The 18,938-nt window shown below is 40.6% G+C and overlaps 2 protein-coding genes across 2 annotated transcripts; both read left to right on the forward strand.

The window, feature by feature from the left end:
• The first annotated feature begins 256 nt into the window (after positions 1-256).
• czib (CXXC motif containing zinc binding protein) lies at positions 257-2,451 on the forward strand. The gene is made up of 8 exons (XM_068571084.1): positions 257-298; positions 383-466; positions 665-721; positions 811-892; positions 994-1,025; positions 1,346-1,423; positions 1,581-1,646; positions 2,156-2,451. The coding sequence occupies exons 1-8, from the start codon at positions 293-295 to the stop codon at positions 2,231-2,233; spliced, it is 483 nt and encodes a 160-aa protein (XP_068427185.1). The 5' UTR covers positions 257-292; the 3' UTR covers positions 2,234-2,451.
• Positions 2,452-3,487: 1,036 nt separating this feature from the next.
• Positions 3,488-15,195, forward strand: scp2a (sterol carrier protein 2a). Its single transcript, XM_068569848.1, has 16 exons — positions 3,488-3,591; positions 4,940-4,997; positions 5,130-5,201; positions 5,385-5,516; positions 5,686-5,750; positions 6,045-6,171; positions 6,293-6,356; positions 6,457-6,543; positions 6,692-6,842; positions 7,182-7,329; positions 8,165-8,272; positions 10,223-10,376; positions 10,711-10,807; positions 11,520-11,649; positions 13,833-13,912; positions 14,676-15,195. The coding sequence occupies exons 1-16, from the start codon at positions 3,538-3,540 to the stop codon at positions 14,769-14,771; spliced, it is 1,623 nt and encodes a 540-aa protein (XP_068425949.1). The 5' UTR covers positions 3,488-3,537; the 3' UTR covers positions 14,772-15,195.
• The last annotated feature ends 3,743 nt before the right edge of the window (positions 15,196-18,938 follow it).

An 18,938-nucleotide genomic window follows, 5' to 3' on the forward strand; every position in this document is an offset into this window, starting at 1 on the left:
TCAATTGGCTTTTATTTTGTCCACTAGAGGGTACAATTGACTGCTTGAGTTATGCTTCTTTAAAGTGTTCACGGATTATATAGATGCATGCAAAGGTTTAGTTGTCATAAAATACCAATATATTAATATATAATGTAAGTACGAACCACGTGTTCCCAAATTCATTCCCAGCAACATTATTACCATACTGTTTCTAAAAAATGAAATAATTCTTTCCTTACCATTCAGAAAACAAAATTTACGAGGAGTACCTGAAGGCAGCAGGGAAAGCCGTCAGCGGGGAAGCTCCAAGATGGTGGTACGTGTCGCTGCAGCATGTTTCTGATGTAAACAATGAAGCAGTTTTCCTAACTTTTTGTGGATTTTCTTTATATCGGTACAGAAATTTGGGCTCCAGTTCAAAGCCACTCTGGAGAATGTCACTAACGTGAGACCTCTGGGCGATGATTTCCGCTGGTTTCTGAAGGTAGGCTGGCTGTCAAGCTAGCATGCTACTTATTCAACTCTGATCTATGATGGTCATCATATTATCATGCAACTAAACAAGGGAACACGTGCGCATGTGAACCATATTTGTTTACAGCCATGATGTGTTACAGCCTCTCTCACCTTCTGTCTCATTTACACAAACAATGTGGTTCTTCATCATTTTTCCTGGACGTAGCTGAAGTGTGGAAACTGTGGAGAGATACCAGATAAATGGCAGTATGTAACTCAAGAGGTAAAGACATTTCTGTCCATACAGTTCGGCACATTTTACCCACATTGTCACTCACACACAGAATCCAACCTGTTTTTTCTATTCGATAGGAGAGTGTGCCACTAAAAGGAGGAAGAAGCAGTGCCAGCATGGTGCAGAAGTGTAAACTCTGTGCCAGGGAAAATTCAATTGGTACGAGCTAACATACCATTTGACTCAATTTGTCCTTTACTGAGGTAAAAGGTCTGGTGGAATTTTAATATGTAGCTAAACCATTTTTCTTTTTCTTTTAGATATCCTGGGAGACACAATCAAACCGTATAATGTAAGCAAACATCTTGTTCCTCTGTTTTCATGTAACTAGACAGTCCACACAGAATACTTCCTCCAGTGCAATGCACACATGCATGAAGCAACAGCAGAATGTCGTACAACGGTGATAATTAAAGAGGTAATTCTCTGATTTAAAAGATAGAAGTCTACCTTTTTTAATGGAAATTGTTAGTTTTTTGGTTGTCTCTTCAGTTTGTAAAATAAAGCACCTCCAAAAGATTTTCGAAATCATCCACCTGTCTCATAAACTAACATGATGAGTAAGTTGAGTGCTGTGGCCATTCATCTTTCTGTATGTTTTCTGGGTTGAAGGCGGAGGACACCGAAAGATTCAAGACTATGGTGCAGTTTGAGTGTCGAGGCCTCGAGCCCATCGACTTCCAACCTCAAGTGAGTCTCTTCGAGCAGCTGTAGAAGTTTTCGTTATGTGTCGCATCAGCATTTCACAGCAGACATTTTAACTTGAAAAGGAAGCACAGGTGTTACTAATGACATTAACGATGACGCCGTGCATAACACAAAACTGAATCATTTAAACCCACCTCAGGCTGGCTTTGCTGCACAAGGAGCAGAGTCTGGAACACAGTTTCCTGAAATTAACCTGCAAGAAAAAGTAAGTGAAGTCCGCGACTTCGGAGTTTAGAAATTAGTGAGCGACATCATTTATGGTGGAAATGCATTTATGTAAATGAAAAAAAATAATTTCAGGTGACAATTAAAAGTAGAAATGTATGTATGACTGTCTGCGGCTGACGCTTTCATTGGGTGTAGAAATTCAAGATAAAATCAAACAGCTTTTATTATTGCTGCTAATATTTAACTGAATTATTTGTGTATTACTTTTTAATGTAATACAAATATGATTTTTAAGGAAAAGGGGAACAACTTGCTGTCAGGGTATTATTTATTGAGTGTTTGTTTGTTGGACTTTTACAGAATTTCAACTGTTGATTCTGCGTTGTTGTATATCATTACTTTGTGTCAAGTTTAACACCAGTAGCTACGTGGTTAAAGGTTCTTTTATTCATTCCTTTGTACCTCTGCTTTTTTGGCCGATAATCCCAAAAGTGCATACAGCCTTTGTGCCATTTGACACACTCATTTACATTTTGTAAATTTCAGGACTGGACAGACTACGATGAGAATGTCAAGGAGTCGGTGGGAATATATGAGGTCACACATCAGTTCATCAAATGCTGATGTCATCAAGTGATGAGCCTCAGGTGGGCGAATGAACACTACATCCAAACATCCTCAGGTGTCTTAGTTGCCGTCAAGGATGCATCAGGTTCTGATGTGGTGAGGTTTGGATGATGAACATTAGCATGTATGGATTAAAACCTCAGGTTGGCCATACAAATCTTGGATCACTCTCCATGCTTTTTTAAACTGCCTCAATAAAATGTGAAAGGGGACAATTTTGAGTTATGTTTTTTTTCTATGCACATTTTAAATGCAACTTTAAATGGTCAATAGGCAAGTAGTAGTACCACCCTGTTATATCAAAACCCACATGTGGACTGAAGATTTGTTAAATGATTGTCCTATCGAGTTGCACACCGTGGTGCCAACGTCATCATCCCAAAAAAATACTACACACTACAGCCCAGTAGGTGGTGGACACATAAGCTGGTATGTCACATACTACCATATATTAAGTATGCTAGTATTCCAATAAAAAAATGCATTAAAATACTCCGTCAACATAATGCTAGTTATTCAACTTGTTGTTGTACATTTTAATAATGCCTTACTCAAATTGTTGTAATTTTGACCTACTAGAGATATTGACTTAAGTCCACATTATGACATGGTCAGTCAAAAATTGTTATAGGCCTCAATAATAATCATCTTCAAAAACAAACAACGGATCAGCTTTTCTCCACTTTGAGGCATGCTGTATTTACCCTCTGCCACTAGAGGTCAGCGTTGCACCATCTACAAACAAGTATCCTCGTACAGCTCAGATTAATAGTATTTGCAATGATACTGCTGTTCCTTTGGGTACGAGCTGGAGCTTTCGGTCCAAAAATACGATCTGGAACTTTTTATTATAAGTAGTCCAGAACACATTGTACACCAATAACATGCTATCAAAGACTGTTTTGGTTAATGAGGTCAGAATGAGAATAAATCTCTATTGTATGATACTTTAGGTACACAATAGCACTACACCAAAGCCTTAACACAGTGCTCTTTCTCTACTTCTGTTTTGTGGGTGTCAAACCGAATGCAGAATTTCAGCACATTACAATCCTACTTGAAACCACCTCCATTTGTGTCTTTATATGAGTTTCCCCATTTGGAATTAATATCGTTTTCTAATCTAATCTAATATCGCTCTCCAGCATGACCAGAGACAGATGTATTTTCTTCTTTTGGAGTGAGGCATCTTCTTGGGTACAGATGATCTTTGCTCTGTGGGTGGAGCCTGTCAGTTCTGCTCCTGTCTGCTGCTCACAGATCAGCTCGTTTGTGCGTGGACCAGCTGCAAAGAAGCGACCATGCCACCGAGGAAGATGAACCGGGTTTTTGTCATCGGCGTGGGCATGACCAAGGTGATGTTAACATTATTTAGTATATATTTTTTATTGTCTCAATCGGTCAGACGACATGCAGGAGCCAATGCACAGTGAGACTTGAGGCTAGCATAGCTGTCTAACCTCAGGTTGGACTGGACATGGTCCTTTTTAAACGTCTGTTGTGATTATCCAACAGGCTTTATTGTTAATTGTGCTCATATTGGTTCAACGAGTCACCAAGATTGGTGGCACCAAGACCTCACATTGCAAACATGAGCCAGTATTAGCTAGGTTAGCCCAAACACGGTAACATTGTTGCACTATAGGTTTGTATTTAACTAGTATCTAGTTTTAAAATGGCTGTTTTTCTTGAAATGTGTAGCAGCACGTCGGGTTTGACTGCTCAACGTACTTTGCTCTTTATCTTGTGTTGAGTCCATAGTTCATGGCCAGTTACAAACTGTGCAAAGGGTCGTCATTTCCTGACATGCTCAAATCAGCTGTTTTCGTCGGATAGCGACGTCATGACGGCCTACTCTCCATCTGATTGGCTGAACTGACAGTACTAGCCAATCAGAGGAAGAGAAGGGCGGGCCATGACTTTGTCAACTCAGTGATGGGACTTAAAGCTTTTTGAAGGCATCTAGATTTTCCCCTTTGCTCCTGTTTTTATTTTTGTTTCTTACATTATTTTGTATGTGACTGTGATCATGTTAGTTTAGTTTGATGGGGATTCTTGAGAATGTGAACTGTAGTTCTTCAACTTGAGTAATACTATCATTATCAAACTGTATATAGCTGTATGTGTATGTTTTCTCACCCGATGAGATTCATATTATACTAGTGCTACAACTTACAATTTTGGAGGAAAATGTTACAAAAAACATTTTCCAACTTCCTTAAAATCAAATATTGATTATAATTATCAATTAAAAATGCGTTTATTCATAAATACATGTCCTCACAAAAATATTTCCATTAATCTGAAGGTGTTTTATCAATTCACCCTCAAAAATGTAAAAATAATGGTGAAATAACATTCATTTCACAATGGAGTATGACTAATTCTGCGTTCACACCAAACACGTTGCAAACTTTTTATGTGAACGCAGCATAAAAATAGCAAATCAAATACTTTTTTAATATAATGAATAAATAGTTCACAAATTGTCTTGGCTCTATTTTTTCCAAGTCAAGTTCATATAAGACATTTTATATTGCAGCTTGATTAGTGTGACTCTCACTGAAGTTTCCTCTAATGTAATTTTTACAGTGACAGTAACGCTGAATGTTGAGGTTGTCCGGTACTTGAGAACAGGAACACAGATGTGAATGCAGTTGATTGACACTCGTCTGTCACACCTTTTTATGTATTTTTCTGCAGTTTGACAAACCTGGGAGCCGAGGCGACTATGATTACCCCGACATGGCCAAAGAAGCAGGTGGTTATCTTTCGGATTATGGACGTTGTTCAGTCACTCAAAAGATATCATATCTGAATATCTGTGAAATGGATGCATACTATTTGACAATGTGTTTTATTACTGTATGTCCACCTCTTTTTTTTTATTTAGGTCAAAAGGCTCTCGCAGATGCAGGAGTCCCATATTCTGCCATTGAACAAGCCTGCGTAGGATATGTCTATGGTAAAATGTGGTATTGTTTACATTTGGCAAACATTTTCCACTGAAATATTGAAGTACAAACTTTTATATCACAAAAGTACATATTTTCTCTCATATCTGTCTCTCTTGTTGTAGTTACCGTGGTAAAATAACAGTAAAACAAGTATGAATTAACATCTTCTTTCCTGTCTCCTATTCCCTCAGGGGACTCCACATGTGGGCAGAGGGCCATCTACCACAGTCTGGGCTTGACCGGGATCCCCATCATGAACGTCAACAATAACTGCTCCACAGGCTCCACTGCTCTCTTCATGGCTCGCCAGCTGGTTATGGGAGGTGAGTACAGCAGGACGCCTTGAAAGTGACAACCCACACACAATCCACACTAATAAGGAGGCTGAAGAGCTTCATTGGATTCTAATTGTGACATATTTTCACAACAGAGTAAAGTATTGCAATATCCACAAAAACCTCTTTAACTGAAACTGTAAATCTCCTCTCGCAGGTCTTGCTGACTGTGTGCTTGCCCTCGGGTTTGAGAAGATGGAGAAGGGCTCTTTGTCCGCGAAGGTATAAAAAAAAACCCTATATGTTGTATTGGATATAGAGGAGATGTACAAAATAACATGTCACAATATCTTACAGTCCACCACATCAGGTCTTTGTTGTGTAACAAAGACCTGATGTGAGTGACTATAATAAAGAGATCTACGTTTTTCACAAAGCAAACCCTTGAACACACCCACAGCTTGTGGGTGTAGAAGAGCAGATTATACCAAACTTCTTCACTTAAAATAGATTATTTTATTTTTTTTACAAGGTGAAAAACCAATAAAATGTTATTTAAGAAATACCCACTTTCAGTTTATGGACAGGACCAATCCAATGGACAAGCACATGGAGGTGATGATCAACCGCTACGGGATGGTGGCAGCTCCAGGAGCAGCGCAGATGTTCGGCAACGCCGGCAGGGAGCACATGGAGAAATATGGTACGCGCTACAAAAACATCTTACATCAGTGTGACAGTGGTGGATGTATCTCGCAATGAGGTCATGGTTTTACTATATCATTTCCAGTAAATGTTTGTGTCACTGTTTGAATCGCCTCCAGGCACAAAACCAGAACACTTTGCCAAAATTGCCTGGAAAAACCACAAGCATTCCACCAACAACCCGTAAGTTCAACTATTATTGCTTCAAAAATATCCTTGGATTCATACTTTATTCAAGTTTGTGTGTGGATGTGTGTGAATATGTGTGTATACATTCATGCAGGTATTCCCAGTTCCAGGATGAGTACAGTTTGGACCAGGTGGTGAACTCCCGGAAGGTGTTTGACTTCCTTACTCTGCTGCAGTGTTGGTGAGCGCTTGGTGTCGCCATCTCCTGAAAATACATCGATCATCCTGCCTCGAGTGTAACCGTCAGGACAGGGGGTTACGTGTATTTGATCAAAGAGCAGTTCCTCACACCGCCGTGTCGGCTCTCCCTGCTCTTCTTCTCCCGTCAGCCCGACATCGGACGGTGCTGGAGCAGCGGTTTTGGCCAGCGAAGCCTTCGTCAGGAAATACCGTCTGGAGAAGCAGGCGGTGGAGATTGTGGCCCAAGAGATGGCGACTGACCTCGCCTCCACGTTTGAAGAAAACAGCTGCATTAAGATGGTATGACATTTTTTTCTCCATATAATTTCAAGAGTGGAACCGTTGCAGCCTCCAGCGGCGGCTGTTGTCCAGCGGACAGAGTGGGTCCTCCTTTGACCACAAGGTTGACGGTTTGATCCCCGGCTCTTATTGGCTATAACACTTATTTAGGTTATTATTATAAAAATGGAGTTGAATGGTCCCAAGCTCCTGAAAATAATGAAGGAAGACTTCAAGAGATGGATACATTAGTCTCCATCATTGTGGGGAGAGCAGAAATGACTTGTCGTGGTAACTTTGTTGTGATACTTTTGTTTACTTCCTTATTGTTTCTTATTTCTGTTTTTCTTCTCGGTTCAGGTGGGATATGATATGACTCGGTCAGCTGCCAAAAAGTGTTATGAAGCTGCTGGTCTGAAGCCCAGCGACGTCGATGTGATTGAGCTGCACGACTGCTTCTCAGCCAATGAGCTCATCACGTATGAGGCTCTGGGACTTTGTCCAGAGGGTAAGACCGACGCTCCTAAAACCATAAACGGATATTTTTAAATCTTCGCTGCTAGAGCAGGGATGGACACAATTACCGGTCCTTCTTTCTTCCACATCAATTTAAGTTTCTACTTTTGGGAGACTATATTGGCATGAAAATGTGCCATGATTAAGTTTTTTTTTTTTTTGCGATTCAAATACAGAATATTGCGCTCCTTCAATATCTATTTTTGTGGGACATTCAGTACGAACGTCAAACTGAGTGACCTAATCCAGAAATGCTACAGATATCACTGAACCATACAGTCATGATGGGACTATTGTGACGTGCAGGAAGTTGGCCTCTAAAAGTTTCTGCTGCGGGGGAAGCAACGCACCATGTTTGTGACTCAGAGCTTCATCTGTGGTGTCGAACAATATGTATATGTAGAAATATGTACTTGTATTGTACGAGTATGTACCTGTACACTCACAAGGTCATGTCATTGACTGCAGAGAAGTGTTTTTCTATGCAATATCACGTTTGATACGTCGTATTCTCTCAGGCATGAACGAGCCTTCCTGCAGTTTAGAGATAAAAAAAAAATACTTTTCAGTGTTGCATTTTATGTAATGAGTACATGATAATTATGATGATACAATGATAATTAATCACACCAACTTCATAATGTTTTTAGCATTTGTTATTTAAGTTTTTTTTTTGTCTTCACTTGTGATTGTTATCAAATGTATAATATTTTAATTATATACAAACATACTTTTTTGTGTTGCTATTACAATGCCTACACTTATATCTTATTAAAATGTCAGAATGGTATTACCACTGTTTTGTGGTCATCTTGTGTGTTTCACAGGTAAAGCAGGAGAGCTGATTGACAGAGGAGACAACACGTATGGAGGCAAGTTTGTGATCAACCCCAGTGGAGGTCTAATCTCTAAAGGACATCCTCTGGGTGCCACAGGTAGGTCAAGCCTCTGCCTCTCACTGAAAACCTCTTGTCAAATAAGAGGACAAGGCCCACAATAAATATTCCAGGCTGGAAGGGAGTGAAAATACCAGATCGGGATCTAAAAGCATACGCAGCTAATGTTTAACTCTAACTTGTTTGGCGCAGCGGGTGAATGAGATTTGCTACGCTGCACACACGATTTAAAGAATTGTGTTCATTGTGACGTGCACGCCGGCGTAGAGCTTCCAACTTTGCCAAACAACGAACCACAGTGGCCACTAGGTGGCATGTGTCACATAGTGATGGCCACCGTGTAACTGGGTAAGCCTGCATGCGGGAGGGCAGCCGACTGAGACTTTGGCAAGCCCCCCGCTGTAATCTCTCATGTTAAACTCTAAACAGCGCAGCTGACTCTGCAGTTGAACATTTGTCACTCGCATACTGTTTCACGTAGTGTGGTACACGCTGACGGGTGACGACAAAGTGAAACTGCTCATGATTTCGAACAAATCAATGGATTTGTTCTTTTTTTAAATTCTTCTTTTATTTATTATCAGCATTGTGGGATTATTTGTCTTTCTCTCTGCCCCCCCCCCCCCTTTCCTCATACTTAATGAGCTTAAGCATCACTCCCTCCACCTCATTAGTTTTGCATTGACTTTCTCAATTCATCTCATCAATACTCCCTCTATCGACTGGGTCGCTCTCTCAGTATGCCAGCGCCCCGGTCAGCGCTAAGCACTGTCTGATCCTTGGTGTTGCTCCTAATCTTTATTGTCGCCTCTCACCTTGGGAGCATCACTGTGAGCGGAGATGCATAACGTTAAATCATTCACTCGTGCAAACCCCTCCTCAGGAAGGAGTAAATGAGATGAAATGAGATTCAGGGATGTATATGTGTGTATGTATGTAAGTGTGTGTGTCGTAAATTCAACAGTTTAACAAACTGAAAAGGTTGTGATCATCAAATGTGCATTTGAAATTGTCTCTCTTTAGAAGAATTTCTGAATGTTCCTTTTCATTATGTGTACATACTATGTAACTGGATAACCTTGAGGCTCTTTATTTGGCCTGCAGTACATTTTCCAATTTGCATTTAGACAAAATTACACTGACACTAACAAATCCTCATGGGAAAGATTAGGAGAGTGCTGCAGGATGTAAGAGACGCACCGTGAAGAAGTCTTTACTCTTAAGTCCTTTAGCTTATTGGCGTAATAGAGAAATGCAAAAGCTCATTAAGAAGGAATAAAATACTTCGCCGTAACGCCAGTGCAGAAGCTGTCCCAGCCGGGATTAAGGAGTTGTTGGATTAAGGGTCAATTTGTCACCCCTTTCAGTGAAGATACTGCGTTCAACACTTGTAGAATGCTTTAGTGTCACTTCACTTGGAGACTACGACTCAGAGCCCCGAAGCCCCGACCCCGCTGCTGCACAGAGCGCTGTTTGTTCATTTATTTAGACTCCAAATTGCTCCAATTTCGACCTCCAAGTGTCCACAGCTTAACACCTGTCATGTGTGACGTCGCTCGGATGAACGATTCTTGGGATGCATGACATGTGAAGGATGGACAGACAGACAGACGGAGCTTGCTTTATAGTGAGATCTTCAAATTGAGGGTGCTTCTTGTTCTGTCCAAAAAAATACACCTTCAAAGAAACTGCATTGCTTCCACTAATGCATTGTACAACATGTATTTTCTACTTCTCCTAATATCTACATGTCAGAGTCTAAATCCATCCATAAGTCAAAACATAATGAACCAAATGAAACAAAAGCGATTCTCAATACGAACATCTTGCACTTATTTTTTGTCTTCCCCACTTTGTCGAATGCACCTCTCTTCAGTTGCGGTTTGATGACACATTTTCAGCGACGTTCACAACTTCAATAACCATAGATGACATTTAGCAGCCGACACCGCATCGCTCTCTACAAGTCACCCTCTTTTCCTCTCGTAGGCCTGGCCCAGTGTGCGGAGCTGTGCTGGCAGCTCCGAGGGCAGGCTGACAGGAGGCAGGTCCCGGGGGCCAAAGTGGCTTTGCAACACAACATTGGCTTAGGAGGAGCCGCCGTTGTCGCTCTCTACAAGTTGGGATTCCCTCAGGAGTCCAGGTGAGGAACTGGTTCAGTTTCGATTTTTTTGTTTTCATGTAGCATTTATTTAATTAGTCATCAATTTTTGTCGTCTCAAAAAGACAGATGATCTGCTGCTGCTGATTAATATGCCATAAGAGACGTAATGCATGAGCTACCCGTTTCTATATTCCGTAACAATTACAGCTCTTCTCTGCGTCATTTGGGCTATAGATACACTACATTGCTTTATCCACTCATCAGGATAAAATGTGTACACACATGCGTCTCACATGCGTTTGGATCAACGTGAAGTGTTTTTTGACTCTAGCATGCTTTTTTTTTTTCCTTTTCTTTTACCTGCTTTCCACAGTTCCCACATAAGTGCAGTTCCCACCGGCTCAACCAGTGGCCTGGAGGCGTTTAAATCATACCCTGTCTTCAAAGAGATGGAAAAACATCTTGAGAAGGTACAACAAAAAAAAAAGCTCCCTCTCAAGCTATCCTTTTGTATTAGAACATAAAACAAGACATGTTCTTCTCGGTTTGAACTTTACACACCGCTTCTCGTTCTGCTTGTCCAACTCCCGCTCCCGTCTTGCACTTTCCAATGTTACGCTGAGTAATCTCTGGGGGATTATTAGACTTATTGGTGGTTGCAGGTGGTTGGTCACATTTCTCAAGAGCGGGCAAGATTTCAGTGGCCTTTCTGGAAGTCCTTACCCAGAATAGCGTGGGTTGTTTTGAAGAGGTTCCTTCTCGGCTCTCAAACGTGGACGGTCTCTGCGACATTGGGTGTCCACAGTCTGGCCGAGACTTATCTCGCCCGAAATCACAAATACAAATTTGCCTCAGAGGGCTTTACAGTCTGTGCACATAAGACATCCCTCTCACGGGACCTCACATCGGATCAGGAAGAACTCCACCAAATAAAGAGAGTAAAAACCATTTCACAGGGGAAAAAGAGGTAGGAAGCCTTCAGGAGAGCAACAGAGGAGGATCAATAGATGCCATGTGACCAGAATGAATAACGTAATGGAGACGCAGACGCTCGCACCCTCGTTTTAATCTGAAAGATTGTTACCTCGATTACAAAAACCAATCTGACTGATTTTAATTATTTAAGTGGTGAAGTCCACGACTGTTATGTGTCGAGTCAAACACATTCTGAATTCCCTGCAGGAAGGAGAGCAGCTTGTCAAGAAGATTGGTGGAGTCTTTGCCTTTAAAGTGAAGAACGGACCAGATGGGAAAGAGGCGACTTGGGTTGTGGATGTGAAAAATGGCAAAGGTTCTGTCACCACTGACCCAGGTGTGTATAGCAGCAGAGGCGTTGTTGTAGAATATGTGTTTGTTGTTTTGTTTGCAGCAGTGTTTTTACATCCCGGGCCTTTTTCCTCCTACTTTTTGCCTCCTGGATGTTATATTCTGCTCAGTATGATGTCACTGAAAGAGCAAAGGATGCTCTCTCAGTTTCTGAAATGTCTGTTAAAACAAAACATTTTCACAAAGTAGGACTTCTCTCTGTCAGCCCATTTCAGCACATGAACATGAACATTTATGATTCACAGTATTTCATGGCTTACAGAGAGACCACATGCATATGTCATGGTTTGTGTTGTGGAAGTAAAATAAGACAAATATCTTTGTCTTTGAAGCTCGAAAGAGAAACGGGTTCATTCCTTAAATTAAAAAAACTCTTCACCTTTTTGTGGGGATGTTTTAGGGAGTCTTTTGTCAAAGCAACTAAAAGGTTGAGATTTAATTGCTTTTCTTTGGCAGAAGATGTGAGAGATTGCTTTTGATCTTTGGCTGTGTATTATTATAACGTATCACTCTCGTAAAACTCCAGCCAAACTCCAGCGACGCAATCAAAGTATGTGACATTTCAACAGTCTTTATCATAACAATTATCTTTTAAATGTCTTCTCTAAATACTGATAAAGATGCCGCAAAAGACATCAAAACATAAAACAATGAAGAAAATGACCCACAACAAATACACACAAAGCACAATCTTTTTTTTTTTTTTTTTCATCTTACTGATGCTTGACACATTTTGATTTATTGTCATAAAGCCAGAGGCAGAAGTCATGCGTGTTACAAGCACACGTTGAGCAGACTCATCCTCAATGTGACTGTGACAGTCGGACACTTCAGATGTGATAAATGGAACGACGGCAAGCTGAGATGGAGCGCCGGCAGCCCCATAAAAGCATCTCGCGCTCGCTCATTGTTATGGAAATAATCTTCAGTAGAATCTTGAGGTGCTTTGTCACAACACAGCCACGATTTTCTTTTGCCTGTTTGGTATGAACGTACGACATTTGTATCTGGCAAGTAAGAGATAATCTCGATTTCTGAAAGAAGAAAGATAACAATCATCATGAAAAGACAATGAAATACACTCTTGCTCAATTTGCGCTGTTTGCACTACATTTTAGAAGGCATCACAGATGAAAATGAGCTGAGAAATGACAAAGTGAACCCACCGTACTTGAAGTACCCTAATGATGTTTGTCACCCGTGGCTGTCACAGAAGAATGTACATCGTCTCACTTTAGAGCGTTTCTTTCGTCGGGAAGTCTAGTAACATTGCAGTAAATGACCGGGCAGACAATGTGACGGGGGTCTGAGAGAGCGCACACCTCAGAGGCGTGGGCTCTGCCCCCGGATTGGATCCGTTCTGAAATGTAATGAGTTCTTTCTTTTGACCACGCTACGCCCTGTGGACAAGTGTTTTTTTTTCGTTTTGAGAAAAGCGGACGTTGTTCTGTAACGCTGCTGACAAACCAACAAGAAAAACCGAAAACGTAACCTCGTTGTCGGAGGTAACTACCACCTGAGTCTGCAGCGCCCCTCGGTTTAACGGAGCTGCGAAGTGAGTTCCAGCTGATCGATAAATTGTCTGACCCACAAGGTTAATGTACCGTGTTGGCTCAGGACGAGAAGAAATTCATAACACACACACATACACACAATTTCTGCAGGTGGGGGGGAAAAAAAACAAACTGTGCTCACCTGATTATATTTTTTTAAGCCTGGAGCATGTTGATACGTCATCATGCAGCCCGCGGCGGACATCATAAATCATGCCTATTTCAGTAATAATGGTTATATGCCGCTTGTTCGACCGGCTGAGCGGTTGATTCAGACGCTTTGTTGCAGAAAGCAAGGGACAATTCTCCAAAAGCTTTTTACATTGTTGCTCAGTGGAAGAAACTGCATTGGACTTGTATGACGTGCGCAAACTGCTTTTACGCAAATGGACGTTCCATCTAAATGCCATGTGTACTCTTAAGTGCTTTCCATTTAGAGCGTTGCCATAATGGTTGCTAACGTTCTTCTCTTGTGTCTGTAGTACGTCAAGGTTATTTTTCCTCGGTGTGTGTATAAGGGACAGTGATAAGTGTCCAGGATGTTTTCAATTGATGCATTTGATAAATTGTTGGAGTGAGACAAGGTGAAAAGGCCTCTTCATTTTGTTTCTTTCAGGGAAAAAGGCAGACTGCAGCTTATCCATGAGTGATGAGGATCTTCTGGAATTGATGACAGGAAAGTTGAACCCGCAAACGGTATGTATATGTATACTGTATGTACTGTATATGTATACAGTTGTGCAGTTTGTTTGACTGCTTTCACACCAAACAAAGTCGCGGAACTAAACACCCCAAAAAATCAAAGCCAGACATTTTGTTTTCGCCAATCAAAAGCGGTAATGTGTAAAAGCACCTGGAACGCCCCGGATTTGTATTTATTTTCACTGAATGTCTGCCACCTGTCAAACAACTTAATCCCACTCGACTGGTTTCCACAAGGACACATTTCCATTTAGCCAGCCGGAGGAAAACAAGCAACTCAGAGCTGTGGATTGTCATTAAGTACGTGGATGTTAATTGTGGTGGAAAAGCTTCGGGAAATATGATTAACGCTGACATGCGGTGAATATTTTTGACTGAAGCTTTTCTGCCAGCGTAGCCGCATCCAACTGGCAATTAGAAAGCAGAGTGATGTGCAGAGAAACATGAATATTATGTCGCCGTATATAGATGAAACACAAACACAACACCTACATCAAGAGAGAGAAAATACCATTAACTCACTTTTATATACATCCAACTGGAAGATGCAGTGAGTGTGAGATGGTTCATGAATGAACAGATGATGAAGAAATACCAGAAGTGTATATTTAGATAAAGTAAATATCGACACCATGACATGCCACACAAATGTGTTCACACACAATTTAGCTCACTGAAAAAAAGCATCTTTTCCAACATGTCACAAATTGTCAAACAATGTCATGTTTTTAACCCTTTTTCCACTCCTTGTCTGCAGGCCTTCTTCAAAGGGAAACTGAAGATCACCGGGAACATGGGCATGGCGATGAAGCTGCAGAACCTGCAGGTTGTTGTCGGGAAGGCCAAGCTGTGAGAGCCCAAGCTGGCCTTGTGGACACGTTTGTTGGAAAACGTAATTCCTCCGATTTTTGCATTTTGCTCATCGAAAAGCTCAAGGAAAACACTCATTTAATGTTGAGAGACGATCCGTAAAGGTTTTAGTTCCGGCTGCTACTTTGAACTCACTGCATAGCTTGTATGTCATGTAAAATATCCGGTGATGTTGTAAATCTTCATCTTCAAGTCTATCATTTCTGACACATTCATAGTCTCTAATATACTTTTATATGTGTGATGCTCCTCCGTGTTTGATTACTGATGTCGTCAACACACTCAATGTGCCTCCAATTTCTCTCTATGAAATTAAGATTGTGGTTTATAGCCATTTTTGGTCCTAACCATTTTGATAGATCATTTTGTATTTTAATATACGTCTGTAAATGATAGCAATTGTCTAATTCAACAAAAGAATAAATCATTTTCTGACAATAACATTTGTATGTTTCTTCGTGTGTGTATGACATTCAGCTCGTTGGAGATGAGCCAGTCCCTCACATATTTCTTGCGTGATTGAAAATAATGAAGCTTTTTTTTTTTTTTATAACACTTCAAAACGAGCATCAAAGTGTCACAGACATGAACAGAACAAAGGAGAGCACACAATGCAGATGACACGCAAGTTTACACATAAATACATATTTACGAACGCACATGAACGAATCCGAAAGAGATCAGCAGATCGGCTCTGACAGGATGTCGTTCTTTGAAGGCGGCTAAAACCATTCCCACTTGATTGCAGTCTTTATAATCAACGCCGCCTGCTGTCGTTCACTTTTCAGGCGAGGCGGGGCTCATCGACAACAACAATGTCATAGATTTTTTTTCATGTTCTGGTTTGTCTCTAATGACTCGGCCTGCTGGTTTCTCGTGCGTTCAATCAAGCCCGACGGACGATTGACCGAGTACCAGTCGAGTCGCCCGGTGTTTGTCTGATCTGGCACTGAGGAAAGTCCAACGTGGACTGAAGCGTTCTGCAATCTGGCACTCTGAATAGAAACATTTATAATCCTGAATCTCTTTTTGTTCGGAAAAAAAGAGAGAAGCCATTCCTCTCTTGCTGTGCTCGACTTTTCCTCTGACTGCTGCACCAGAGATTACATCACAAAGGACAGATTTTTTTTTTTTTTTAATGCGCAGCTCAACCCTTGCGAACCACAGCTTGTGAAAAGACCTTGATGCTTTCTGTTTTTCTAAATTCTACATCCAAATGATAAAATACTTCATATCACAGTATCAGCTGTGTTTCAAAGTGGAACCGTCTTACCCGTATCCTCACTGTCAGGCTTACACAGTTCTCCACTAGTCCTCACTGGGTGGCATTCAAACAACGGGATTTCAATTGTTTATAATACAGTTTTTTCCCCCAGATTGTGTGCCCTCTTTCTCCATTTCCTCTCCATTTGTCTTTTCATTTATCCCTCTTGCCATCCGCCCACTACAGTGCCCCTCCTGCCAGTTTCCTAATTGCTCCTCTCCGGCCGACTCCCTTTAGCCCACTCCCCATCCTGTGCCTTTGCCAGGTGGCCAGCTGGCTAAATGGTGATGCTCAGATGCTGCACAAGCTGCATGGCTGGCCGGCCTCACTGCCCACTGACGGTAATGGGGCTTTAGGAGATATTTTGTAACAACCTCAGTGTGATGGGGTGGAATGAGGTGAACCGCAATAGCGCCAGAGGAGGATTTTAAGTCCACTTTACCTCAGCTCAGCCTCAATCGAAAAAATAACCTTCAACTTTTTCTAGAAATTAAAAGTATGAGACCCATCAACACTGCAAAGGCCCGCTCTTTGACATTCGTTCGTTAATTAAACTTCTGCATACGGTGTTGTAAATACAAAAACAACACAGACGTTCACCACCTGTCTATAACTACGTCTGAAACAAATAAATCCTGCAACTGTAAATATAACACACACTGATGAGAACTTTGGCATCTGTCTTCCAGAAATATAGCCGTGGAGTTAGATTTATGCATTGAGACAAACGATCACATGTTCTGCTTTCACACCTTCGGACACAGATGATTAAATCCAAGACAAAGAAGCGTTAAGTCCAATGTATTCTTAAGCGTTACGTTGCCATTACAGACTTTTTTTCCCCTCCCACTCTCCTAAAAGTTATTGCTTCCCAAACTTTTAAATCTTCTCCAGCCCTGCTATTACCGAGGCTACCACGTACAATGACATCGCCTTCTTGAGACATCTTAAAAAAAAGAAGAACCATAAGAAACCAATAACAAAAACAAACCTTTTGAATTTAAGGGAGTATTAAAGGGACTGTGATGCACCGAAGATGCCAGTTTCTAAAGAGCAGAACATAAGACCATGGGACAGAAGATGTTCATTTTCTTTGATGCTCCTGCTTCAGATGCTTGAAAAACACCATCATTGAACCGGATGAAGGGACGCAAGCTGCTGGTAACATCCGACCAAGTACCCGACCAAGTAGGGCTGTAGTAGCAAAACCCCTAAAGGCATCCATTTAGTTTCACTGCTCACAAATTCAGACTTCCATCTGTAAGAGATGTTATCAAACATCAAATATCTACAACATCACTGATATTTGCTTTGGAAGAATTAGTAAAAGAAGCAGCTTCCTCCAGCACCCCTTTGCTCCCTTTTTGTTTTGAACGGATATCCGTATCGCGACATCATGAGAACTAAAGCTATTGAATGCAAACAAGGAAGAAAGAACTCAAAACAACTGTATTCACTCAGCTTTTCAGAAACATTGATTTCAAATAATCTCATTATTTAACCAAAGCAAATGTCGTGTACCTGGTATAACTGAAGTAAAACGTTGTTGAATACACATATGCTCTTCTTTCAATCTGTCTGATTATTTAATCTCTGATTTAGCCAATCCACATGATTCCTCCAAAGCTACCTTTTGCTTATGATATTTTCTCTGATATTTAAAACCAAGTCTTGCTACACGACAGCTCTTGTTGCTCCTGCTATGTACTTTTGCAGTGTGTGGAATTTTGTATAGAGATATTTGGCAAACTAAAGTCCTTTTCAATCATGTATGACATGGTCCTCTTTAGAGTGCACCATAGTGCACATTGAAACGTCAGCAGAACCAAATTTGCATAATCTATTCTTGCGTCCAAATAAAACTTTGCTTTAATTGAACCGGCACTCTCGTAATCCTTTAAATCTCTTCTCTTGACTCTTTAACAGCAAACATGAGGTTTGTTAGTAAACCACTGTGTGTATGTATGCCTTATATATATATATATATATATATATATATATATATATATATATATATATATATATATATATATATATATATATATATATAAAATGTACTACCTTTATTGCACCTGTAGTTATTTTACATCAAACCTCATTTACCCAAACCATTGAAAATAACTCCAATAGTATGTTATTTGTAATTCTTTTTTATATTTTTCATTTCTTGATGTTTTCATGTTTTACATAATTAATACATTTTTTTTTATAAATTGTGCACTACAGTTTCTTTTTACAAATACAGAATGGCAGCTCTTGAGACACACTGACATTTTAGTCAAATCTAAAAATTTTAAAATACATACAGCATATATATTACATATACATATGGACAGAGTTCCGAGTATGACGTGTGATTGTTAACTTGTGTTGTTTTGTCTCAGCTGTTTTCGGGGTACGTCATGACCCCACATGTCATGACCCCACATGTCATGACCCCACATGTCATGACCCCACATCACTGGTCCCACATGCTTCTCCTTTGGTTGTTTAAGGCAAAGAGGAAATACAATGGGGTGCCTAGACAACTTTACGTGACTTCAACACAAGGGCAAACACTCGTCTTTGATTTCGTCGTGACCGTCATCATCTTTTTTGTCTTGATTCTGGCAATGACCGTACAGTACTGCAAATATGAGGCAGAGTACCCACTCAGGACAACAAGGCAGAGAAGAGAAGTGGAGGAAAAGATGTGGCTGGGAAAATGTGATGAATTGGAAATAATCCCTTTTTTTTTCTCGTCAAAATATGATCCTTTTTTTTTCCCTGAATGTGACCCAAACAGTTACATATGTGTGTTAAAGTAACGGTTTTCTTAAGTTAAATTATCGTGTGTCGTTCCACTCTTGGTTGTGCGCATTATTAAGTCAGTTCATTAATGGAAGG

This window comes from Clinocottus analis, unplaced genomic scaffold (assembly GCF_023055335.1).
Source record: "Clinocottus analis isolate CAN_PGR_092001 unplaced genomic scaffold, fCliAna1.0.p SCAF_11, whole genome shotgun sequence".
NCBI classification, from domain to species: Eukaryota; Metazoa; Chordata; class Actinopteri; order Perciformes; family Cottidae; genus Clinocottus; species Clinocottus analis.

What these genes read in the sequence shown, in the direction of transcription:
- czib (XM_068571084.1), top strand. An exon ending in GGCAGTATGTAACTCAAGAG is followed by an intron (nt 722 to 810) that starts GTAAAGACATTT and finishes TCTATTCGATAG; the next exon opens with GAGAGTGTGCCACTAAAAGG. An exon ending in ACACAATCAAACCGTATAAT is followed by an intron (nt 1,026 to 1,345) that starts GTAAGCAAACAT and finishes TCTGGGTTGAAG; the next exon opens with GCGGAGGACACCGAAAGATT.
- scp2a (XM_068569848.1), top strand. Translation starts at nt 3,538, where the DNA reads ATGCCACCGAGGAAGATGAACCGGGTTTTTGTCATCGGCGTGGGCATG. An exon ending in TCGGCGTGGGCATGACCAAG is followed by an intron (nt 3,592 to 4,939) that starts GTGATGTTAACA and finishes ATTTTTCTGCAG; the next exon opens with TTTGACAAACCTGGGAGCCG. An exon ending in TTCTGTCACCACTGACCCAG is followed by an intron (nt 11,650 to 13,832) that starts GTGTGTATAGCA and finishes TGTTTCTTTCAG; the next exon opens with GGAAAAAGGCAGACTGCAGC.